General features: G+C 52.3%; 1 protein-coding gene and 1 long non-coding RNA gene across 2 annotated transcripts in view; one reads left to right on the forward strand and one right to left on the reverse strand.

Moving 5' to 3' along the window:
* The window catches only part of DAAM2 (dishevelled associated activator of morphogenesis 2), a 103181-nt gene that overhangs the window by 33535 nt on the left and 43838 nt on the right, over window positions 1-25808 (forward strand). Inside the window, exon 2 of the mRNA XM_045543627.1 lies at window positions 24988-25209. Coding sequence (XP_045399583.1) covers window positions 25042-25209 — 168 coding nt within the window. The 5' untranslated portion in view covers window positions 24988-25041. The remainder of the gene's footprint in view (window positions 1-24987; window positions 25210-25808) is intronic.
* Window positions 4484-19759, reverse strand: LOC123632892. The gene is made up of 3 exons (XR_006733496.1): window positions 19748-19759; window positions 4842-4915; window positions 4484-4511 (listed from the first exon to the last, which is right to left on the reverse strand). It is a non-coding gene; the product is annotated as an uncharacterized LOC123632892 (long non-coding RNA).

The following is a 25808-nucleotide window of genomic DNA, read 5'->3' on the forward strand; positions in this document are numbered from 1 at the left end:
AAAGCAGAATTTGGAAAATCCAGGTCCAGTTTTAGAATCCAAGGAGCGTGGTCCCCTCATGTCTGCACCCTGGCCTGCTTCTCAGGTCGTCTGCGCTCCAGCCGCCAAGCACCGCCTGCCCTGCTATTGCATCTTAGCCTTCCCTTCTCACTGCCTGCAGGCTCGTACCTGGTGAACCCCTCGCTGTCCTTCAAGACCCACTTCCAACATCACCACTCTGTAAAGCTTCTCTAACCCCCCTGCAATTTCAGGTAGGTGAGCTTCTGCCTCACCTCTGTTCTTGCAGGCCTAGCCCCGATGGAGCCCTGAGCACACTGTTTGACGACCACTGTTCTGTCTGCCTCTCCCCAAACTTTAAGCTTCCAGAATGCAAAGATCTGACAGGTTCAATCTTGTATTCCTGGTCTGTTGTAGTCCGTTTGGGCTGCTATAGCAAAGTACTACAGACTGGGTAATTTATAAACAACAGAAATTTATGATTCTGGACTCTGGGAAGTCTAAAATCAAGGCGCTGGCAGGATTTGCCTCTACCGAGGGCTGCTCTCTGCCTCCAAGATGATGCCTGTTGCTGCATTCTCCAGAGGGGAATGACACTGTGTCCTCACATGGTGGGAGGAATGGAAGGACAAAAAGGGGCCTAAGCTAGCTCCCTCTACCCTTTTGTGAGGCACTAATCTATTCATGAGGGTGGAGCCATCATGATTCAATCACTTCCCAAAAGGCTGCACCTCTTACTACCACCAACAATGGGGATTAAGTTTTGACATATGAATTTTGGAGGGAGCACAGACATGCGAACCGTAGCATAGTCCCAACAACAGAGTAGGTCTACAGCACATAGTAGGTCCTCATTAAATAATGGCTTCGTGACTGAATAACAGAAACATGAGGGGAACCTATGCTTTTTACAGTTCTTCCCTGGGAAGAAAACGAGAGTGGTGGGTGTTTGGATGATTAATTAACCCTGGGGCCAGGATGGTGTCTGAAAAGACCACTCCCATTGGCGTCTCAACAGACCACTCCCATTGGCGTCTCCTGCTTGTGTACCACTGTCCATGGCAGGGGACTGGGACAGGGAGATGCATTTTGGGGGTGTGTGAATGGGCCTGCACATGTGCCTGTGACTGCTTGTGGGCAGCAAGCACAGTATGATCCTGTTTTTCTGTAGGTACCAAGCCACAAACATTGGCACAACTGCCTGCTCTTCCTGGCCATTGTCCACAGTGGTGTGTGATTCTTGTGGCTGTGCCCGGGGCATGCTGAAGAAGTGTGACTGTGTAGGGGAAGCTGGCAGCACTTTGGCAGACAGACAGAACCCTTCTGTTTGCCCCCTTGAAGGATGCCCATGTGGAAGGCTGAGTGCGTCTTTTTTTGGCATCAGTTAGAGAGTTATAGCCTGTGAAGATTCCTATACCAAGAAGATATTGGGCCATAGAAATTTTTGTGAATGTCAGTGGCCAGCAGTGATCTTACGTCCAGGATGTTTGTTTACTCATTGGTTCGCTCAGATGCAGTTGCTGAGTGCCCACAACGTATGTGTCTGTCACCTCTCTAAGCACAGAGGATACACACTGAGCCCTGTCCCTGCCCTCAGAGGGTTTAGTTTCCAGCAAAAGTCCCTGAAGGTGGAGAGGATGGGGGCTGAGGCTGGCATCCTCCCTGGAGCTATTCTGAGCTGACCGCTTGTCGAGAAATATCATTTCTCCACTTATTAGCTCCTATATTTTTCCCCAAGTTGTTAACTTGCCAGAAGCACCGTGGTACTACCCTGGCTGGTTCCTCGCTCTCCCTCCTTCCTCGGGCTGAGTTGGTGACCCTTCACCTATGCTCCTGCCACTCCTGGGTGGCTCTACCACGGAGCTCCTGCCCCCACCTGGACTGCTCGCCAGCTGTACCTGCAGGCATGTTTGCCAGCCAGGTCTGTATTTTCATTCACCATTTCATTCCTTACAGTGCACAGTGCCTGGCACAGAGTGGGGTTCACAGGTGACTGTGGAATGGATGAACCCCCGGGGCAAACGCTGGGCTACATTTATTTCATCTTCGCCGCCATCCATCCTGAGGCTTGTGCCTATCTGTTTTCATCTCTTTCTGGACTGGACATGGGGAGGGATGGACTCCTGGGGAAGCTGCGGATAAGCTGCAACATGTGATAAATTGAAGTGCAGGGAGCCCTGGCTGGAGTTCCTGTGCTTCAGTGTGTCCTCTCTGTGACTTGGCCACATGAGGCTCTTTGCACACACTCCCTCCCCCAGGAGGCAGGTGGGCTTCAGGGCTGACAGAGCTCGGCCCTGAGTCCAGACCCTATTGTGCTGAGGCCTGAGTCTTCTTCCTCGTGGATGGGGACGAGGCGATGCTGAGGGACAGACCTGCCCCTGCAGCCCTTTGGCTCAGGCAGCCCAGCTGGGCCAGCAGGAGAGCAGGCCGCCTGGGAATAGCTGGGAAGCAAGTCCAGGCCTTGGGCCCACCTCCCCTAAGGCCAGGATGTGGCGTGGGACCCGGGCCGGCGGAGGTTCCCACCGCTCAGCTCCTGTGCTCCTAAGTGCTCCAGGCCCAGGCAGCATCTCTCAGCAGGAGGGGGTGGCCAGAGACTCCAGCTGCCTGGGTCAAGACCACATCAGGACCAGGCCAGCTCTGCAGGCACACACCCCTGACATTTATCCTTCACCTGGACAGCCGCCAGTGGCTCTGCAGCCCAGCCTCGCCTTGCCTGGGTGACCAGAGTCAGAGATTAACCATTTCATACCCTGGCTGAGTCAGGCTGAAACTGGTCCCTCAGATCCACCAGCATCCATCGACCGTGTACCAAGGACTGGAGTGGGCGTATTCACAAATGTTTTCTCATTTAATCCTCACATTAATGTGGGGGTGTAGGCATCACCTCCACTTTTCAGATGAGTAAATCGAGGCATGTGGAGTTACATAACTTGCCTAAGTGTATACAGTTAGTAAGTTAAGTTTCATATATTCCTTCTTTATTACAAGGGCCTACTGTGTGCAGGGCGTGATTCTATTCTCTGTGGATACAGCAATGAATGATGGACGAGAATGCCCTGCTAGTTCACAGCCTGTGGGAGAGAGATGATAAATATGTGGACGATATAGCCTCTCAGACGGTCATGAGTCTCTGTGGAAAACGCAGGGAAGGGAGGTGGGAGGTGCACAGCGCGGGGCCAGGGGCTGCCGTTTTAGATACGGCGGAGGCCTCCCTGAGAGAGGTGCCGTCACTCACACTCAGGGCTCACCGGGTGCCAGGCGCTGCCCCAACCGCTGTGCACGGCTCACTGCTTCCATCCACACGGTTACCTTCTGAGGCGTCTTACTGTTATTCTCATTTTCTAATGGGGAAAGTGAGGCACGGGGAGTTAAGTAACTTGCCAAAGACGACAGAGCGGATGAGAAGTGGCGCTGGGATTGGCACCCCGTCTAACTTCTGAGTTCTGGATGTTAACCGCTACACTACTGCCAAGGCCACAGAGTGAGTGGGTGGGGAGGGGAGGAGGCCCGCAAGGCCCCACCTGCGCAGAGAAGGTCTGCACCGGCGGTGGGGCATGGGGACGGGGCACAGGACGGGGCACGGGGGCGGGGCTAGGGGCGGAGCATTGGGGTGCCGGGGGCGGGGCATTAGGGGCGGGGTATTAGGGGTGGGGCATTGGGGGCGGGGCATTGGGGCACCGGGGCGGGGCATTGGGGGCTGGGTATTAGGGACGGGGCACGGGGGCGGGCACATGGTGGTCGGGGCAGGTGCACCGGCTCTCGCTCCCTCAGTGAGAAAGGGGCAAAGGAGCTGCCAGGCTAGTTACAGTGAAACCTGGGTAGAGGCAGGGCTTGCCCAGGTTTGTGAAGAATCAGAACAGGGGAGAGGGAAGGATAAACTGCTGGGCAGGGGGCGAGCCCGGACGCTGCCGCCCTTCCCCTCCTCCCCTCCCAGCCGGCCTCTCTGAGCCCTCCGAAGACACAGATCTCAAACAACTGCGACTATTTCTTGCTCTTGTCCTCCTCCTCCCTCCCTCCTTGTCACTCCGAGAATAACCTATTTAGTAATAATGATGATGATGGCGACATAATAGCAGCTCGTATTTACTGAGGCCGTACTGGAATGGGTGGTGAACATGAATACATTACACTCAGATGTGTGGGGAAAGTAATTATTTCCTATGACGGATAACTTGTGATGAAGCACTTAGCTTGATAGATAAAGACACTTTGGTCTCTTTGATTTAAGACAGTTGCTTTGGATCAAGTTTCCTTCGAGTTGCAGTTCAGACTCTTCTCCCCCGCCATGCAGTCGGATTTTTCGGGGAAGCTTCCGCATTTTCAAGGAGGCCAGGGCAGGGCCTTGGGCTGCAGGGTTCTGCAGGTCTCCGCTGGGCTGTGCCTTGTTCCTTCTGCTTTGTGGGCCCCTGTGCTGAGGTCCATTGAAGGTCCCAGGTCTAGTCTGGTGTCTAGCACCTTTGAGGTGGACCTCAGGGCCCTGGCTCTTCTGGGACATTCACCTACCCCTGGAGGGTCTGGGATGGGAGGGCTCTAGATGAGTGGGCCCAAGGGCAGCCCCCCCAGGTGACTTCCTCAGCTGCTGCTAACCTGTCCCTGGTAGAGCTGTGATTGCTGGGAGTGGGGCTGAGGCAAGGCTTCTTCAAGGAGCATAACAGTTCCACAGCCATGCACCCCTATTCTGGGCTTCTCCAAGTCATTGAGTTATTTCTAATGATACTGCAACCCCCACCCCACAACTCCTCCCTGGAGGTGGGGAAGGGAGTGAAGTCCTGGCCTTTTACTTTCTTTTCCTCCTGGTACTAGAAAGGTTTTCTATTGCCCCTACTGTCTAGAGAAAACATTACCTCTCATCAACCGTTCCTCACTCCATCAGGCTATCAGGCTTCTTTTCCCGGGGACAATACGGTCCCGGTTACCTCTGATGTTAGAAGGGCAGTGAGAGAAAGGAAAGGGGACCGATTAAACACTACTACTTCCCAGAGGCAAATGTAGTGAGAAATATTTTAAATATTTTCCTTGTGAAATCCTCTACACCCAACAAGTGGCACTGCCCCTGAATTCTCACTCCTCACAACCGTCTTGTGGGCTATGTCCTGTCAAATTCTCTTTCTTTCTTTTCTTTAAAGAGACAGGATCGCACTCTGTTGCCCAGGCTGGAATGAGTGGCACAATCATAGCTCACAGCAGCCCAAACTCCCGTGCGCAAGTGATCCTCCTGCTTCAGCTTCCTGAGTAGCTGGAACTACACACCACCACACTTGGCTAATTTTTAAATTTAATTTAATTTTAAATTTTTTGTAGCCTACGTTCCCCAGGCTGGTCTTGAACTCCTGTCCTCAAGCAATCCTCTTGCCTCAGCTTCCCAAAGAGCTGGGATAACAGGTGTGAGCTACCATGCCCAGCCCATAGTCTCCTTTTACAGATGAAGGAAGTAAGGCTTGAAGCCAAATAGCTTTTCCAAAGTCTTACAGCTAGTTAGTGGCAGAGCCAAGCTTAGAATCTAGTAATTCTAGATTCTTAACCCCATCATATTCCTGAGGCTTTTGCTGCTTCTCAGAAAGGATCTTGGGGTGGGGGTTCTTTAGCTAGCACTCAGTGACATGAGGTGCAGCCCCTCGGATAATGTACAGAATCCCTCAGACTCAATTGGCTCAGCCCAGAGTAAATATAAGGGCACGACCCTTACAGCGTCATAGGACATCTTGTTCTGTGTTAGAAAGGGGCTTGTCGGTTTTCTGATTCTCTCCTGTGCACAGGTATGTGATACCTGCTTCTTTCTTTCCCCATTCACTTGGACAATGATCCTCACTACCTGTTTGGGTGATCGTGCTGGACAAAAAGTGTGATGTGACAACCTTCTCCCCACTCTGCTTTCCTCATGAAAGAGGTCTTTGACTCACAGCTGTGGCTCCTGTTTGCCGAGCCTGGCACAGCCCTGACCCTCGGCCCCCAAGCTGACCAAAGCCCTGGCCTGTGCTGTCTGCCAGTGGCTGTTTTCCAGCTGTTGAGTACCATTGAACATTTGAAAACCCAGCCCTGGCTTTCAGTTGCATGGGAGTTGAAAGGCCAATGGGGTATCTGGGAACCACCTGAAAATAGTTAGGGGGAAATAAACTCTTGGTTCATGTTTTTAGTGTTCATTACACAAGCAGCATCATGCTATTGGTGTTATAATACTAATACTAAAAAAGAAAAAGGAAGGAAAGTCCAGCCACAATCTCACCACAGGCGCATGGATTCATTTTTCCAAAAGTCCCAATGCCCTGGCTGTTCTGAGACGGAGGGCAGGGCAGGAAAGCGAAAGGAACACAGTCAGAGAGAAGTGATTAAGGTGACCTGAAGTGGCAGGAGCCAAGCTAACACACAGGCTCAATTTCAGACTGAAGGCTTCTCTTCTTTAAGACTGAGCTCTGGCACTGCCTCCTCCAGGAAGCCTTCCCTGCTGTCCTCTTCATCAACAGGCGTCTGTGCTAGGTGCCTCTCTCCGCTCGCTTCACAATGCCTTACTTCAATCACTGTGTGCTGCCCACATTGTAGCATGACTGTTTATGTGTGTGGCTCTCGCTCTAGACTGTGAACTCCAGGTGCTCAGGAATGTATTCTGTTTATCTCAATCTCCAGTGCCCAGCACAGCCAAGTAGATCAATAAATGCTGGCTGAGATGGCCATTAAGCTAAGATGCTGGACACAGGGATCCAGGCAGTGACGGAAGATGGCATGCACCAAGGCTCAGACAAATTTCTAAAGTCTGCAGAGAGGAAACGTGTGGAGTTGTGTTGTGTGTGTCTGACACAGAGTGCTTTCTTTCGTGTGCTCGTGTGGGCAAGAGAGAGAGCGGGAAGACTCGCCTATGTCGCACCAGTGGCTGGGAGGTCTCTTCTCATGTTAGCAAAGAAGGGAAGACTTGAGGAGCATAAGAAGGGGCCCCATTTTCTCCTTACGATGGTATGAGCACCCATCTCCTGCCTCCAAGTCCTGTGTTCTCTTCCCTAGCCCACAGGAGAGCAGGGACTGTGCCTTCCTCATGTCAGAAGCCCTGCTGCACGGCGCAGCGCCTGGCCACAGAGGCAGCGCTCGGTGTGCATTTGTGGAATGAATGGATGAATGGATCAACATACGGAGGAAGAAACTCTTGTAATCCATGAGGTTTATTAGGGAAGACTGGAGGGGTTAAGCACTGAGCCTAGCTAGGAAATGGGGCAGGGGCATGGGTTGGCAAAGGCGGCAGAGAGGACTCTGTGCCCAAGTGGTGGGAGGAAGGCCGTTGATGTCCCTCTCAGCCTGGATACCTCTCACCTGATGGCCAGACTGCTGCTGACTGGGAATGGCCATCTCCTGGGGGAGGAGGAGGCTGGGGATGGGGGGAAGTCATACAAAGACACAGGCCTAAAGAGAGGGTTTCCTCCCTTGTACTTTGCTTCTTTTCCTCCAGAACTCAGAATTGGAGACATTGCTAAGATTCCTTGAGTCCCTAGGGCAGGAGTGGGGGAGGGGTGGGGAGAGGTAGTTCTAACAAATGAGTCTGGACACAGGCATGTGGAGTGTGGCCCAGAGAGAAGGGGAGGAGGGAAAAAGCAAATTGCAAGCTTGGAGAGGAGGAAGTTCTATTTTGGGTGACTTCAAATCCCAGCCCGTCTGCTGGCCAGATCCCCAGCAGACCCCATCCTCTGTGCATGATTCACTCATCCCCACTTCTGTGCACTGGCTTCGGCTCCATTCTGGCTCACGCCCCTGCATCCTTTAAGACTTGCTTCATTCTCACTTTGGTGTTGTCTCTGGGTGCTCTTGCCTGCATCCAAAACCTCCCTCCAGCATCTCACAGAAGCCATCCCTAAACAGCAACAGCACAATAACAACTACGGTTCATCCACATTCCTACTACGGGCCACGTGCCACCCTACGTGCATTACGTGTCCTCATTCAACTCATTAGAAACACATGAGGTCGTTATTACTGTGATTCCCGAGTTGGCAAATGAAGACACTTAGCCCCAGAGAGGTTAAGTAAACCAGGCAAGGTTATAGTGTAAGTTGGTGGCAAAGCCATGCGGAGAATCCAGATATGCCTAACTCATCTCTTCTCACAGCGACAGAGCCTTCTCTCCAAATCAGAAACTCTGGGGTGTGGCCCAGCGATCGGCATTTTAATAAGCCTCCAGGAGATTCTATTGCACAACAAAGTTTGAGAACAGCTAGCTTCACTGATCTAGCTCCAACCTGGCTGAAAACCTCCAAGTCCACCCTGAATGTGGGGAAAGCTTACTTGCTCACTGCCATTCATTACTCATCCTTACTATTCTGCTTCCTAGTTTTGGACATGGGACAAGATACTCGAGTTTGCTGAGCACTTGTTTCCCTGGTTGTAAAATAGGAACAATTCCAACCCCTCTAGAGGCACCTCCCTGGCTTCTTGTTCTGAGAGAGGATCTTCTATGAGCAGCTACTCAATGCTTGACACCTGAGCATCACCTGCTGAACATTTACAAAATATCACTGCTCGAGCTCCTCCCCAGGCCAAGTCTACATCTCGGGTGGGCTCAGGGCATGAGGAGCTCTAATGCGCATGGGGTGGAGAGTGCTGGCTGCCCTCTCGGGCTGCTCCCTCCCCGTCGCTTCCTCAAGGGAAGAGGCGGCTTCTCCAACTGGTGACTCTGGGAGAAGTTATGAGCTGGGCCTGCCAGCTCCCGCCCTGCCTCTCTTGGATCTGCCACCTGCAGCGTGGGTGCATCTGGCCAGCTCTTGGTGGTGAGGTCAGGAGCCTTCTCCTGGGGCAGGTCCCTGGTCACCCTCCCATGCCAATGACTGGATGTGTGAATTGGCCTCATTCCTGAGTGGAATATTGGGAAGTGCGTTTGGCCAGATACGTAAAGCCAAATAAATACTCCCAACAGCTTTGTCAGAAACACTGCTGCTATTCTGACCTCCATCTGTCTGCTTCACGTATCCATTTCTCAGTTGGTCCCAAACTTGAGCAAGAAGAGGAAAGTTTTATGTATGGACCCCACAAAACCCCAACACCATGTACTTTACAGGGTTACTGCTGAATTTAATGAGATGGCACATTCAAGCCAGCGAGGCAGTGGTCAGTACATGTTCGCTGCATCCGAGTCAAAATCAGCCCCCTCTGGTCAGCGACACTGTCCCTGGGGGGCTGACCTCCCAGCCTCAAACCACCTCCGCCCCCAGCCCACGCCTGACAGTTAACTCCTTAATCACCGCTTCACTGGAGTCTGTAAATGCCACTGGTGTCTTTGGTAGGGATTTGGAAAAGATCTGTAGGTGAGAGACAAGCGTGGGGCTTTTGAGTTAGGCATATCTGGGTTCTGGGCACAGCTTTGCCACCAACTAACGGTATGACCTCGCCTGGTGTCTCAACCTCTCTGGGGCTCAGTGTCTTCATTGGCCAACTGGGGGGGGGTCACAGTAATAATGACCTCACGTGTTTCTTGTGAGCTGAATGACACATAAAGCGTGTAAGGCGATGGGTGGCCCGTGGTAGGAACGTGGATAAATTGCAGGTGTGGATTATTATTGCTGTTGTTATTTAAGCTGGCTCCACTTTTTGAAACAAATTTCCAGGTGATGCTGATGCTGCTGGCCTAGTACTCAATGAAAACAAAGCACAGGGGAGCTCCCCCTTTAGGGACTCCCAGGGCACGTTGGTTGATGGGTAGAGGCCCCTCTTGACCCGGATGTAGTCCAGGGTTTGGCAAGCTTGCTTACAGAGTAGTGTCACCTGGAGAGAGTTTACAAATGCCAGAGCCCAGGAGGGTGACCACCCGTCCTGGTCTGCCCCGGACTGAGAAAGTTCCGGGCTGTGGGACATTCCTGGGCTCACCATGATGGGCTGCTCACCTGAGCCCCCAGATTCTGTTTAATCGGTTCAGATTGGGGCCCAGGCGTCAGTATTTTTTCCAAATGCCCCATGATTCTACTCCACAGCCAGGTATGAAAACCTGAGGGGTTTGCTCACAACTCTGGAAAGAAGGGTGAACTGTGACAAAGGTTGGTATAAATGCTGACAAAAGAGGAGGAAAATGAAACGAGAGTGGATTAGACTGTCTACATCTAAACCACTTGTGGATCTTGTTAAAATGCAGATTCCCGGTCCCTCCCCCAGATCTGCTGACTCAGAAACTCTGAAGGCAGAGCCCTTCCTAAGCTCACAAGGTGACATGCGATGCAGTGTAGTTTGAGGTCTGCTGAAAGTGGAAAACACAAGAGCTCACGTGAGAGGAGAGAGCTGGGAAACGCAGGCTGCGGTCCAAGCAGGTAGCTTGCCGAGTGATTTGGAGCAAGGCCAGGAGGAGCAATGGGAGGAGAGCAGACGGAGTGCAGGAGAAAGGGCTCAGCCTCCGCCTGGGCTGCAGGTCGGCCAAACCGGCAAGAAAGGACAGCGCTTGCAGTGTCCGTCCCAAGCGGATGGCACGTGCCAGCTCACAGAGTGAGCGTGAGCTGAGGTCAACAGTGCCAGCCAAACGTACAGGACTCTGCTCAGCCGGCCTCCCTGATGCAGGGACAACACGGTCACACCCTGTCACAGTGCTTGTGTGGAGCCCAAGTGTCCACACAGGCCAGCCCAGAGTTGATGCAGGGAGCATCTCAAAGTACAATCAGCTGGGTGTGGATACTGGTAATCTATAAAAGGAGATAACTGTGTGTGTGTGTGTGTGTGTGTGTGTGTTGGGGGGAACAGTGGGAACGTAGGCCAGCCTGGGTCAAAACCTGCCTCTGAACATGGGGTTCCTCATCCTTACGATTGGGACGCTAATATCCACTTTTACGAGAGTCTTGTGAGAATTAAATGAGATAATACACATCAAATGCCCATCCTACAGTACTATTCAAGACAAAGAAAGAGTTAAAGATGCTTCTGTCGTTTTGAACCTCAGGCTGAGGTGTCATCACAGAGAAAAGCAGGGGTGCCCTGAAGGGGGAACGAAAGGGGATGAGAGCAGTTTGGGGGAGCTGGTGGGCCTTGTGCCAGCCCATCTGACTAGAAAGGCAAATGGTTGGAAATACGGAGCCGGGGATTTTGGAGTGGCCATCGCTGAATTGTCTGAAGTAAGGAGGAGGGGAAAGGAGAAGGGAGGACGCAGACATGCAGGGTCTGGACCTTGGCAAAGCCCTGGCACGCTGACCAGGTGCCAGGCTCTGTACTGGGCACCAGGGTGCCTGTTAAACTGGTGAGATGCTGTCCCTGACTGAAGAAGGTCACAGCCCAGGGAGAGTGACTGTAATTCAGGAAGCAACAGACCTGCCCGATGTTTGATGTTAGGAGAAAGGAAGGATGGTAGGGAGGGGGAGGGGTGGCAGGAAGGGCTTCCAGCCAGAAGTGAGGCTTGCCAGGGGGGCAGTCAGCAGGATGGGGAGGGGCAGGCAGAGGGACTCCAGGGGGAGACGCTCCAACCCCGGGGCTCTAGGGCAAGGTGCTCCAGGGGAGAGATGCTCCAGGGCGAGGGTGCCCCAGGGGGAGGGACTCCAAGGGCAGGAGCTCTAGGAGGATGGATTCCGGGGAAAGGGGGTTCCAAGGGAGGGGCTCTAGAGGGAAGGCTTCCAGGTGGAGTAGCTTCAGGGGGGCCTGGGGGTGCCTAGGGGAGGGACTCTAGCGAGGAGTTCTCCAGGGAAGGGGCTCCAGGAGGAGTCAAAGAGGCAAGAGAGAGTGGGGAGCCTCTGGGGCAGGTGGGTCAGATTTCACATTGTTTACACCATGAAGAGGGAGAACTGAGCAGAGGGCCTCTGAAGGGGTGACAGAATGGAGAGAGGTGACACACAGCAGTGCACTGTCCAGAATGAGGTGAGGCCTGGGCCCCCATCACTGGGCACTGAGGAGGGAGACCGGTTCCGTGGAGAGACTCAGGGCAGAGCTTGCACGGATGTCAGTGTTGAAAAAAGAGTCCACGCAAGGACAGTCCTCAGGGCCCAGGGACCTCTTGGGGCAGGTGGCCTGGGTTCTTAGAGGAAATCTCAGCTTCTGTAGCCTGAAGTTCTGCAGCCAGAGTCGTATTTCTCTTGGAAAAAGCATCCCATCCCTCGAAGCACAAAGAGGAAAACTATCTCATACCTTTTACTTGCAAGATGCCTTTTGTTGCCAGGGAGGAGCGAGAAATTTAAAACAGAAACAAAAGAGAGATGGAAACATCCTGCATTTATCTGGGAGTTCAAGGTCTGATGTAACCATGTGGGTTTATAAAGGAGCATTCCTTTGCCTTTTGCTGAATGTCACTTGAGACACCTCTTGAGGGTGTCTGGCCCAGGTCTGAATACCTCCTATCCTCAGTGGACTCTGAGGAGGAGAAGGGGTTGGAGGACCTGAGTGCATTGCGTTTGCCATGAAGATTTATTTCTGGGGAGTTAAACACTTTTTCCTCTCTGTCCCCCCCACTCACTGCCATTAGATTTCATTCATTCCGGAAGAGCTTACTGAGGCCGAGGCCCTGCTACAGACGGCACTGTGCTATTCTCGTGGGGCTCAGAGTCTAGATGGAGGAAAAGCGCCTTGGTGTATAAAATATAAACTAATAGAAATCAAATAACATGAAGTGCCACAAGGTAGTATATAATTAAGTGTCCTATAAACCAAGCAGACACAAAGTGCTTTGCGTGCATCTGGGAGGATTCAGGTAGGCTGGAGTGGTTAGGCAGGCTGTTTGGAGAAGGCAGGATCTGCACAGGGGGCCGTGGGAGGAGAGGCGGAGGGGACAGAGCTGGGCACGGGGATGGGGTGAGGGATTGAGAACCCACAGGCAGAATGAGCAGAGCCATTCTTTATTATATTTCAGAGCTAAGATAATCTGCTGCCTTTATTATTTATCCAACTGCAGAAGGACGTGCAGTCTTCGTGTGTGCTTAATGTAATGCCATCACAGTGACGATATGTCTTACAGTTGATAGGGTTGAAAACTCAGGAAATAGAGTAATTTATTTTTTTGTCATATCAATTTTTTAAATTTATATATTTTTAAATTGACAGATAACATTGCAGCAATTCACTTAATCCTTGGTCTCTTATCAAGTTCCTGCTGTGCGTGAGCGAAGAGCCCCATGGGGGAAGTTGGAGATAAATGTGTCCATGCCCTCTAGGAATTTCAGTCCCTTGAGCAATGGTGCATGTGGGGAGGCATGAGTGGGACAGCGTGGCCGGAAGCCGGGAGCATGGGGTGGGGGAGTGGGGTGTGATAACGAGGAGAGGTCAGGTGGGAGCAGCCGAGCAGTTACTGAGCAGCAGATCAAGGCCATTTGGGCAGGAAGCCACCCCAGATTAAAGTAACTTGTCTCATTTCGTCCTGACCATTCAGGGACTGTGGGTAACATTTTTGGAAACACACAGGGAGTGGCCGGCCGGGCTGCTCTTCCTGGGAAGGACCGCCTGCGCTGGCCACTGCAGAAGATGGGCGGGACCAGCTGCATGGTTTGTGGGGCCCGGCACAAAATAAAAATGTGGGGCTCCGTGTGTAAAAATTATTAAAAATTTCAAGACAGTGACAGCAGAGCTATGAAGCAAGTGTGGGGGCCCGCCCGAGCGTGCCCAGCTTGCACACCCTAGAGGCTGGTCCAGAAGATGGACAATCTGGACCCTTCTGTGACTCAGTGAGTGGTGAGAGGATGGAGCCGGCTGCTGTCTCCGGTGGGGACTTGGCCTCTCTGTGCAAGTGCTGGGTTCTTTCCTGAGAGCAGGGGTGGGGAGGACGGTGAGAGATGGGGATCACACCACTGGAGGTGCCTTGGCTGCAGGGGCACCAGCTGTTTACAGTGATGCTGCCGTTTGCCTGCTGCTATCGCCCCGCCGTGGAAAGGCTGCATCTGAGTTGTGGAATTGGTGAGACTGAAGTCCACATGTTTTATGAACTTTACTAACTTGGACAAGCCTTAATTTCCCTATATGTAACGATGGAGATCATACTACTATCTTTGCTGGATGTTGGGATAAGTAAATGAAATAATAAGTGTTAAAGTTTGAGCCCAGCCTACCTTTTAGTAAATGTCAGTATTCTTTTCAGTTAGTATTTTTTCTAGAAATGTGCCAAATATTTATTTTATAATGTGCAGAGCATGGAGGAGTTGGGATATATTATTGTCAGTAATTTGTTTTTTATATCTCAGGCTTGGTGAGGGAGTAGCTTGAAACCTACCATATTGTTTCCTCTGCTCATATACTTTGGGGAGCTGATAGGGTCTTCTTTCTACTTAGACTTGGAAGTCAGTGCAGTTATGTGTGTCTGCTTCTGAGAGATGAACACACATTTACACATCCGCCATAGGCCAGAGACTGAGTATTCACATGCAACATCTCACAACAACCCAGAGAAAGCAGGATTTAGGGTGGATTTGCCCCATTGTAATATATACAAAAGGGCAACCCAGTTACATCTTCTGGACACACACACACACACACACACCCTGCCCTTGCTCACTGCCCCTGGAGAACCCTCGCTCTAGAGCCTGTCCCCCTGAAGCCCTTCCCCTTGCGACCCCTCTGCCTAGAGCTGAATCGAAGCTGGGTTGGAATGAAATGAGGTGTTACAGAAAAGAACCCTAGTTTGGGTATCACCTCCTGATTTTGAACCACAGTGTCCTCATCGGGCAAAAATCCTGCCCCCTCTGGGTTGTTGTGAGAAGATGTATGTGAATACTCAGTCTCTGGCCTCTGGTGATGTCAGCATCCTTTGAATGGGTCTCTGCTCCCAGCCCATAGCGGGCTTCATGGGCAAATGAAGAAAAGACATTGCATTCTCTGCAGTAACATTTCCTAAATGTGACACTTGGACAACTCCTTTGTAAACTAAGGGTGGGCTGATTAGAAAGTGGCATGGGGGCTGATTTTCAGTAATATTACTGTTTCCTCTGCTCATACACTCTGGGGAGCTGATGGGGGTCTTCTTTCTACTTAGACTTGGAAGTCAGTGCAATTATGTGTATTTGCTTCTGAGAGATGAACACACATTTACACATATCGTATACCACCTACACACACACCACACATACACATATGCAACTATACATACCACACATGCACACTACCACATACACACATAAACACACACACGCACACATGCACCTGTGCACTCATGGAGTCAAACCCTCTCTCACATGCTAGCTGCATTCATCTTTCTTCTCTTCTTCCTCCCTGTCTCCTTCAGTCTTTGGTGAGCCTCTGCTCACTGGGCTTACTCGCCTGTCCAGCGCACAAGGACCAGGATCCCCACCCCACCCCACTCAAGCCACATTCCCCCTGATGTTTTGTCCTGAAAACTCCAGTTGGTGGCTGTGTTGTCGATCCCCTTTGCCCTCTTGTGCACCCCCAGTGTCCTGTTCTTACCCACCCCGGGCTCCTGTCAATTCTGCTGAACTGAGGGATGAAGAACAACCCTAGAAACATATCAAAAAGCTGTTTGTGGGATGGCTGGGAAGGGGGGGCCTGAGAGGTCAGCACCGGCTCAGCATGAGCTCATGTGGGGCTGGGCCAGGTCTGGAGCTTGGGGTTTCAGAAGGAAACAAATGCACTCAAGGCCTTTTGGGGAAAAGGTGGCAGGAATCATTAACAGGATGGAGCATCAGGGATCAAAGACAAAGAGAGACAAAGGGGATTCTGAGTTTGGGAGACAATAGCTCTGCCAGAGCAGGAGCTGGTCTCCTCAGTTCACCCCTACATGCCCAGCCCCAAGAGCAGAGATAGGCATAGAGGATGTGCTAAAAAAAATGGTGATTAAATGAACAAATGAATGAAGGATGAACTAATGGGCACTCATGGGAATGATTCAATTCAACCAGCATCACTTAGCGCCTCCTGGATCGTGTGGCACACACCCCAGTGTGGGGATGCGGGCTCAGCACGGGGCGCTGGAGGCTCTTTTCCCTGCACCTTTCAGTACCAACAGCCCCGTCTATGGGAACCGGGGTGGGGGCTTGGCTTCCTGGTGCGGGAGGAGCTGAGGCCATGCATTGTCACGTGTAGGGTGGTTTCCCTTGGCCAGGAGCCCCAGACTTCTGGCTCTAAGGATAGCAGAGACTTGGGTGCTGAAATCCCTTCTCTCACTTCACAGCTGTTGCTCAAGAGCGCCCCACCCTCCCCCGTCCCAGTGTCAGCCCAAGTCCTTGCTCTGTGTGCTCAGGCCCCTCGTCCTCCCACACCCCTGTGGCTCACGCCCCTCCGTGACATCACCAGCATCCATCCCTCCTCTCTGTTCTCCGCAGTTCGGGCCTTTTTCACTTTTGCGCAGACAGACAGACTTGCCTTCTAACTCTTCGCCGCTTCGCTTCTGCTTCTCCCTCCTGGAACTCTGCCCCTCGCAGTGCCACCAGAAACGTCTCCTTGGATCCCAGCTCTGATCAGACCTCACAAACGCTCTCCTCTACTCTAAGCCAACGAACCAATCAGCCATAATCCGCCCACCCACACACCCCTCAGTGGCTCCCTCCTCCTTAGCTCGGCACTCGAGGCCCCCCTTCCTCTGGCCCCAGTCTCGGTTCCCACTGCCCCTCTTTGAGCCCCACAAGCCGCCTGCAGAGCAGCTTCCCTTAGCTTTGCATTCACCTGGGCTTTTGTTCATGCCGGGTCCTCTCTCTGGCACACCTTCGGTTGAGAATGCTTTCTTGGAGCCCCACTGGCGTGTGCCCATGTCCTTCCTTCTACTGAGGCCCAGCTTCAGTGTCACTGCCTCTGGTGAATGATCCAGCCCACCCCAGCCAGAAGTCACTCTTCCCTCTCTGCAGTCTCCCCTCCCCCACATCCTGGGTGTGTGTGCACTTGGCTTCCCAAGAAGGCCATACTCTTAGCGAGGATAGGAGTTGATGTCTGCTTCATCTAAAACACCCAGAAAATTCCTTTATACATGGTAGTTACTCAGGGGGTGGGTGGATGAATGAATGAATGACCACTTGCCCATTGCCTTGGAGAGCTGCCATCTCCTTTTTTCCTGCCTGAGCGATTCAAAGAAACCTATATTGTCGTTATCATTTCTCAAAATGAGAAAAGCAATTGAAAAATCTACAACTCCTACCCTCAGCCCCCAAGTTAGAGAAATGTCACTTTGAGGGATTTCCCGTTTCACTTTTCCCAGGAATGTGTTCCTTTCTCTCCTTGCTCTTCTTGGGTCTCAGTGCCTCCTCCTCTTTGTGTCTCCCACCCCAGCCTGCACAGAGGGGTCTCTGGGGCTGGGAGAGTTTGCTGTTGCTTTCTTTGCCTTTCCCAGAGCGTAGGGGAACCAAACCATAATTTAGGCGGCTGCTGCTAAAAATAGTTTCCCAGTCCTGGAAAGAGAGCTTAGCTTGCTTGTTTTTGAAAATGCTCCCTGTCCCCAGCCTGGCCTGAGACTCACACTGCAAGTCAGAAAGTCAGATTGTTCCAAGTGCTACCTGGGGCCTGAGAGACAGAGAGAGAGAGAGAGAGAGAGAGAGAGAGAGAGAGAGAGAGAGAGAGAGAGAGAGAGAGAGAGAGAGAGAGAAAGGGAGAGAACACAAACTGCCATGCCAGGGAAGTCACAGGACTGGGCTCAGAGCTGGGCACAAAGGGAGGTGGGGGGATGGGCGGCCTTCCTGCTTTCCACTTCCAATCCTAATCAGAGGTGGCTCCTGCTCCCAGCAACCTCTCAGAGACCCCTGAGCGGGGCCGGCACAGCAGTGGTTTCTGGAGACCTGGTGTGAGTCCTAGGCTCACATTTAACATCTTTCTGAGCCTCAAATTTCCTCATCTGTAAAACGGGGAGGTTAAAGTTTGAGATAAACCTTGAACACAGTAGGTGCTCAATAAATGATAACTATAATTTTATCATGATTAGAATCACTAGATTTAGAGCATGGCCCTCCCAATTTAATGGGTCAGAGGGAACAAGTGAGGGGCCAGTAGGATATATAAAGTGGAACCATCTGAAATTGATGTTTTTATAGGGTAAAAGTAATTGGATATTGGTCAGTCACACAAAGTTAACACAGGTACCCACGGTCTTTTTCTGTAAAGGGCTTGGTAGTAAAGATTTTTGGCTTTGTGGGCTGCACTCTCTCTGTTGCGTGACAATAGCCATAGACAATACTTAAATGAACGAGCATGACTGTGTTCCAATAAAACGGTATTTACAAACACAGTCTGCGTGCTGGATTTGGCTCCTATGATATTTGCAAAGCCCTGTAATAATAGGTAAAGCTGACATTCTCATTCGCGTGTAGAGAAAACTTTCTGTAATATATACAGTCAACACTCAGATGTCTTTACAAGTATAACAGTAGCTTACCTATATAACTATTAATATTCTTTACTTTTACTAGGCTGTATTCCAAGTGCTTTATAAATATTAACAAATTTAATCCTCACGACAACCCTATGAATTATTTACTATTTATATCCCCCATTTTACAGATGAAGAAACTGAGGCTCAGAGAGGCTAAGTAACCTGTCAGAAGCCACATGGTTAGAGAGGTAACTGAACACAGAGCAATTGAACAGAACCCGACTGAATCTGTCAGGTAGAGTTGGGCGTCAGTAATTCAGGCAGCTTCATGGGGGCTGTGGATATAGACTGAGTCAAGGGGGACCCCTGGGCCTGTTTGCTGCCCACAAAGCCTGAGGAGATGGTCCTCAGAGGCTTGAGGTGGAAGCAGGTGCGGTGTAGGTAGGCGACGGGGAGATGGGTGGGCAGAGGGCCTGGCAGGGTACCCTGAGATGGAAAAGCATAGACTCTTCCACGGGGAGCCAGGCCCCCAGGCTGGCCCAGGGCCATTTCCTAGGTGACCCCCAGCAGCACGTGGCATGTGGAGGGTCAGTGTATAGGGAGCAATCTCAGCCTGTGGAGCAGGAAATTGTTTACATTCCTTATGTTCCATGCAGCAGCCCTGGGAAGCTCTGGGCCCTGTTCCCAGCCCTAGCCCCAAGGGGAGTGGGGGAGGTGAAGCAGGGCAAAGGGGCAGGCTCCCCGATGCCTGCAGCTCTGCCATCAAACCGGGGTACTCCTGTACCCTTTGCACTTCCTCTGCCTGCTGATTTAGCCACAAAAGAACAAAGCCACTGGTCAATATCCTGTCCCCATGCATGCTATGTGTTCCTCCCCTCTACACCTTAGCTTATGCTGTTCCTCTTGCATAGAATGCCTTTTTCCTTCCCTTGCATCCTTCCTTAATTCTCTCAGCTCTTTCCATACTAGCTCAACATCACCTTCTCCTGGAAGCCTGCCCTGATTTCCCTCCCCCAACGCTGGCCCAGGTCCTCCCTCTCCATGCTGCCCAAACACCTCTCTCTCTAACCCTCTGTGTTGTCACTGCTTCACTCTCCTTGTTCTCCCACTAGAAGGGGGCCTTGAGGAATGGGACCATGCCTTGTTTACTCCTGGGTCCTCATCACCCAGGTCAGCATCCAGCACGTGGGCTAGAAGCTGGTCAAAAGCATGTGTTTGATGAGACACCACTGTCCTCAAACCCAGCCTCTTCACTTGTAGGACTTGGTCTTTGGGCAAGTTGCCTGACCTTTGGGAGTCTTGATGTCATCGTCAGTAAGAGGGGAGGCTTGGAGATTAAGTGAGATAATGCAGAAAATGATCAGTGCAGCACCCACCTCCCAGTGGGCTCTTTGGAAGTGGCCAAGGAGAGACGGTCAACAGCATGTCCTTGCCCTGTTACCCCATGTATGGAGGTGGGGAGGGGGACAGGAGAAGGCAATTTAAATGCCCAAAGCCACAGCATTGGCCCCAAGAGCTAACGGAGGGACTGATGAGTCAGCTTTGGTTCTGTGACAAGACCACTAGGCTTGGAGTGAGAATACTTACTGTGAGTCTAGATCTGCCCCTTAGCAGCTAGGTGTTTGTGACCAAGCCATGTGACAGCTCCTGAAGCCACAATACCATCATCTGTAAAGGTGGATAATAATAATAACTACCTTGCAAGGTCATTGTGCAGCTAAAATGAGATTGCAGAGCTGTGAAAATACCTGGCTCAACTCACAGGAAACATAGAATCATGAGTTATTAAATCTGAATCTATAGAACACTTGAGAAAGCTCTGAGCAGATCTCAGCTTAGGATATTTCTCAGATATGTATCCTATGGCTTAGTGGTTTATAGCTTCTGAGTCGGGCAGTGCTGGGTTTGAAACCTAGCTATGACTCTAACTAGCTGTGTGACCTTAGGCAAGTTACTTAACTTCTCTGAACCACTGTTTTTTTAAATTAATTAATTATTTTTTTTTAAGTAACTTCTTTAAAATGAAGCCACCTATCTCAGAGAGTTGTTGTGGGGGTAAAATGTAAATATAGCCTATGTCTGCCGGATAGCAAAGTCTCAAGTGTTAGTATTGTTCTGCTTTAACTCAAGACTGAGGGATAAGCACTGATACTATGGGCTTTTGAAGTCCTAAAATGTGAAAGCTGCTGTGTGGAGGGCCAGGGATGAGGTCTGTGGGTAAGGGTTAAGATTTGCATTTTACAGACCAAGTGGAAGAGATGAAATCAAGTGACTGGAGGGGTGGAAGGTCGGGGGAGTGCTCAGCACAGGCTGAGGATCGTCCCCTGGGAAGCCTTTGGGACCGGGATGGAGCCAGGCAGTGTGAAAGGTCAGCGCTGGCAAAGGCCCTGGAGGTTTTGGGTCAAACCCTGCCACTGCACAGAGGGGAAACTGAGCCCCAGGGGGGCTAGCACTGTAGCCCCCACCCACCAGCTGGCTGCTGACAGAGCTGGGACCTGCCCCGGTCTCTGGAGTTAAGGCAGTATGCTTTCCCTACAATGTGGGGGGACTGTGACAGTGAGGGGGTGACATCTGGCTGGGGCCAGAGGACTGGGGACCCTCTGGGGGACCTTCCAGCCCTCACAGCAGGTGTTGGTTAATGGGCTGTGACCTGATGGTTTGGTGGCCAGTTGGTCTGTGTTTAGGGACTGACCGACCTGAAATGACCTTGTTCCTGCAGGAAGAAGGGAGGGAGCAGGGAGGGAGGATGTGGAGGGCAGGGAGCTGCCGGTGTTGGGGACATTTCTGTGGAGAAGGGGCGCAGGTTAGATCCCCCTGGCCCGAGTTCAGGTCCACTGGGTCTCCTTCTGCCTTTGGCTGCCCTTTCCCCTGCTGCTCGCAGTCCTCCTCTGCGGTGGAAACCTCACTGTTCCTCTCTCTAAAGGGCTCTTGCAGAAAGGAACTGCTCTGGCCCCCTCCCCTCCCCCTCCCTGTGCAGGGTCAGTGGTGAGGAGCTGTTTACTTTCTAACTCAGGGAGCTCAGAGCCCCGGGAAAGCCCGGCTCCTGCGGCCTAGATCTCCCAGTTTCCCAAGGCGAGGCTGGTGACCTCTTAAACCTGGCTGGGCAAATTCCTAGGATGGCAGGGCTCAGAGCTGCACCCGTGCCTGGGGAAGGGCTGCTGGCGGCAGGCTCTGGCAGGGCCTCGCTGGTGGGAACGAAGACCTGCTGCAGGGCTGGGCTCGGTCCGGTGAGTGCCACCGTGCTGTGGGCCTGTAGCTCCCACTGCTTCCTTTACTCCTCACCGGAACCCAGTGAGCAAGGTGCGGTGACGATCCTGGGGACGCAGATGAGGAACCTGGGGCTCAGGGCACCGGCTAGGGGGGCAAACCCCAGTCTGTCTGACTCCGAAGCCGCTGCTCCTCCCTCTGCCACTAGGACGTGGGAACGAAGGAGGCTCAGAGCAGGGTAGGCCAGACATTAGGGGTCGCAAGACGGAAGCAGCTCCTACTGATGGGGAGAAGCAGGTGGCATTTGGAGCCTCTGAAAGCCTCTCCTGGTCTCAGAGGACCGTCGTGACTAGAGGCATTTCTAAACTAAGCCGTAGAGATGTGTCAGCTCTAGAGGGAGGTCACTGGGCTGGGAGCAAGGTGGGCAGAAGGCCCATCGGTGTGGGAGGCAGCTCTGGGGGACCGTGACCCGACTGCAGCCTGGTTACTGGAGTCCTGGGTTTTAGTCCCAGCTCTGTCCCCAGCTATGTGACCTCAGATAAGATAGTTCCTCTTTGGACCTTGATCTGATTTGTACCATGAAGCTCTGAGAGCCTGCGGGCTTAGTCTCGGTGTTCCGATGGCCCCTTACGAGGGTGGCAGGACAAGCAGGACAAGCGGTAAGAAGGCTGGCGGGGGAGGGTTGTCCTCAGAAACATAAACACACTCAGGAGCTGTCAAACGGGCAGCCCCTTAAAAGGGCAAATATGCAGCAGTCCCCAAGTGAGTGCGCAAGGCCCTTCTCTTAGGGGACGGTACTTCCTGTTTGGAGGGTCTGTGTACACTTCCCTCCTCCTGGGCCGCTGCACCTCGCTCCCTGTGCTCAGGGGAGATGTTAAGAGATTAACAACAGGTATGGCAGAGGCACTGGCCAGTCAGAGCAGTCACGGCTGTAAACAGCTGGTGCACAACTGCGCCACAGTGTGCCAGGTGTGCGCCAGCCCTGTCCCTGCCCCGGACTGCCCCAGTAAAAGCCTGGCTCAGGAGCTGAAGCACAAAGAAGGGGAAGAGGGAGACTAGGGGAGCGAGAAGCCCAGGAGGTGAAGGCAGGAAGAGGTGTCCAGAGGTCCTGCCAGACAGCAGCCCGACCCTCCCCAAACCCCATCTGCCGCCAGCCCAGCCTCCCCGCAGCCCCGGGGAGCCTCCTTCCCATGCTCTGTGCCCCGAACAAAGCTGTCTTGCTCACCAGCTGCAGCTGCATTTTGGAGGCTAATGGAACAAAGGGGATGTGGTCTGCATTCTGGGTGATCATCCCACACTTGAGGCTGGGCAGAGAGGCCCCAGGGTGGTCCACCCCATTTGCCTGAAGAATTGGTGCTTTACTAAGTCTGACAGAGACCAGGGCTTTGCCTCACCCACTCATGGCCACTGGCTATCAAGTCCCATGGGAACCCCGAAGTCCCCCTTCCTCTCTGTTTCACTCAGCTGCCAGCCTATCCCAGGCCTTTGCCACCACGTGCCAGCACTGGTGTGTTAGCCTGCCTGCTGCCTCTCCCATCCCCAGCCTCCCAGATGTCCTCTTGTGTCTTGCAAAGCCTCCTGATTACTTATCAACTGCTAGCAGTCAGACATGTCAATCCATATTTCTTATCTGCTCAATAAGGACCCTCTTTTTTCCTTTTCCATGAGCATAGGTCATTTCCCAATTGACCAAGAAATACTTACTGGGTACCCACTAAGTGCAAGGTTTTTATTGGCTGTAGAAATGGTGGGTGGGGGGAGTGGCTGTCAAAGAAGCAGGAGACACGGCCCCTGCCCTCAGGGAGCCTCCACTGTGTTTGCAAAAGCCAACATGGAAACAGAAACGATAGCCAATCATGCAAGGCAACCTTGGGTACTGCCTTATTGGAGGCTCTCCTGGGTCTATTAAAAAGTCTGTCTCAAAGTTTATAAAGAAAGATAAAATGGAGCCAGTAAACTTTTGTTCTAGAATGACAATGAAAATGGGTCATGACATAGAAGAGGCCAGATAGACTGTTAGGAGGTAAAGCAATGTTCTCTAGAAGTTACCCTGAGTTCACTAAGAACAAGTTACGCCATGTTTATCTTGTCTTCTTTCTTGATAAGATTCTAGAGCTTTGTTCAAAGGAATGCCTGAGACTTAGCATATCTTGAGTTCCACAGGGCTTTAGGAAAAATCTCTCCTGTTGTCTTTATAGAAAAGAGGGCTGCATGAGAGCATAGTTACATGGATTTAGAGCTGGTTGAAGGACTGTCCCCTGAGAGTATTGAGGAAGAGTTCTCTGGCATTCCTAGATGATGCTGTTGTGTCATTAGGGCCTATGTCCTTGTCATGGTCAGTATTCTCAGCAATGATGCGGGTGATGACCATGGAGACCTTTCCAATCTGTTAGTGATCCAAATCCAGGAGAAACAACTAAGAATCAAGACTCAAAAATACCTTGACCTCCCCCCCCCCCAAAAAAAACCCAACAATATTTGATAGGGATAAAAACAGAATCTTATACTTATGTCTAAAAAATTAAGATTCGCAAGCATGGAATGGGGAGGATCTGGCTGGCAGCAGCTTGGTGTGTGAGCCGCGGTCCCTCTGCTGACCCCACCAGGTTGTCTGAGCATATGCAGGAACCAGGGGTCGTGGTGGAGGGTGGTTCTGCCCCTCAGGAGGCCTGTGTGCTGACCCCTGGACTTAATCGACCTAGGGGCTATGTGGCATCAATGACTGGGGCCCGTGTTCCTCCTTGAGCTAGCCATCACTGAACAGGCTCTTCCAGTGGCAAGCCAAGGACCTGAGCCCTTCTGTTCCAATGACCACCCAACGCTGGATGTCCGTCAGTTCCACTCCCTGGCCAGGGCAGTGTTCTCTGTTCTTAGTTGGTATGAAAAGCAGATCTGAGCAGATTTCTCTCAGTGTGTTGAACACCATCCCAAGCCTGATTTCCTTACCTAGGATTCTCTTTAATGACTTCCCCAGGTGACTTCCCTGAGGGAAATTAACCTTCTTTTTCTAGAAGGGTGGGTGAACCACTACCTTGTTGATATTTCACCTTCATCCAAACATGCCTGGGAAGGACAGACTGAGCAGAAGACTGTGCAGGTCTTTGCAGCCTTCCGCCCGCTACTGCTCTGTCGGCCCTGCTCCAGGAGCTCTGCCAAGCAGCTCTCTCGGCATCTCCTCTGCCCACTCTCTTCAACCCTCCCCTCCCACGGGATGACGCCTTGAAATCAGTCATCCCCAGGCCCCGAGATGAATCCAGTGAGTAAGTGGGCCTCGCTGGAGACTGGCCTTCCAGAGGACAGGGAACAGGACCCCATCTGCTCTGACCACCTGGAAGCCCTATTCTGTGACTACAGCCTTCCTCTCTTCTTAGGGGGCACAGAGGGGGAGTGGGAAAGTGTTCTGGCAGGAAACACTTGGAAGGCCTGGTGGGGAGGATATGTAAATGCCTCTGGTGGAAGGAGCTAGAGGGAGGTGTGGGAGGAGGGAGGAGTCCTTGGCTATAGAGTCAAGGGCTCCTGACAGTCTGTGGGACAAAGAGGTTATGAAGGAGAGTGACCTCTGCCCTCACCTGTCTGGCTGCCATGACTGACCACCCTGTGCTCTCTGTTCTCCTGCCCAGATCATCATGAGGACCTAGGGCACCTGCCTGCTGAGCCCCCAGCCCGCGGTGACCATGGCCCCCCGCAAGAGGAGCCGCCATGGCCTGGGCTTCCTGTGCTGCTTCGGGGGCAGCGACCTCCCCGAGATCAACCTCCGGGACAACCACCCTCTGCAGTACATGGAGTTCTCCAGCCCCATCCCGAACCCGGAGGAGCTTAACGTCCGCTTCGCAGAGCTGGTGGTCAGTGAGAGAGCGGGGAGGGAGGGTGTCGACAATGGGAGGAGGGGGAATGGACAAGCAGGCCGGGATGGAGGGCAGGGCCCCTGTGCTGGGATGTCCCATTTCGAAACTCCTCTTGGGGAGGAGGTGGGCCCCCTGGGACACCTCAGCTGCGTGGGGTAACAGAGTATCTCACAGGATGGACACCAGGAAATGTGTCCCTAGAAGGGTGGACCTACCTCCTGTCTACACTGGATTCTAGACCACATGCAGCACTCAGGTTACCCAGGAAGGAGCAGATCCAGGCTTTTGTATAATAAGGTAGTGAGGAGTCACAGAGAACATCAGAGCACTTGACTCCTACTGTCTCTCTGCTCTCTGGAGTTTCCCTCAGATCCTTTAATCTCTGAGGCAGGAAGACAGGACAAAGTAGGATTCCATAGGTGGACACTGGGCACCTTGGAACAAGTGATGACTGGCTAGAAATATGGGGGTAGAGATGCCTGTATCACCCCTGGGACCAGTTCAGGTCTGGGATGGTCATATCCAGTGTCCAGCCGGGGGCAGATGGAAGCTCTGCCATCTGCACTGGGGCCGACCCTCCTGAGTCTTTGCAATGC

The sequence above is a fragment of the Lemur catta genome, chromosome 2 (assembly GCF_020740605.2).
Source record: "Lemur catta isolate mLemCat1 chromosome 2, mLemCat1.pri, whole genome shotgun sequence".
NCBI lineage: Eukaryota > Metazoa > Chordata > Mammalia > Primates > Lemuridae > Lemur > Lemur catta.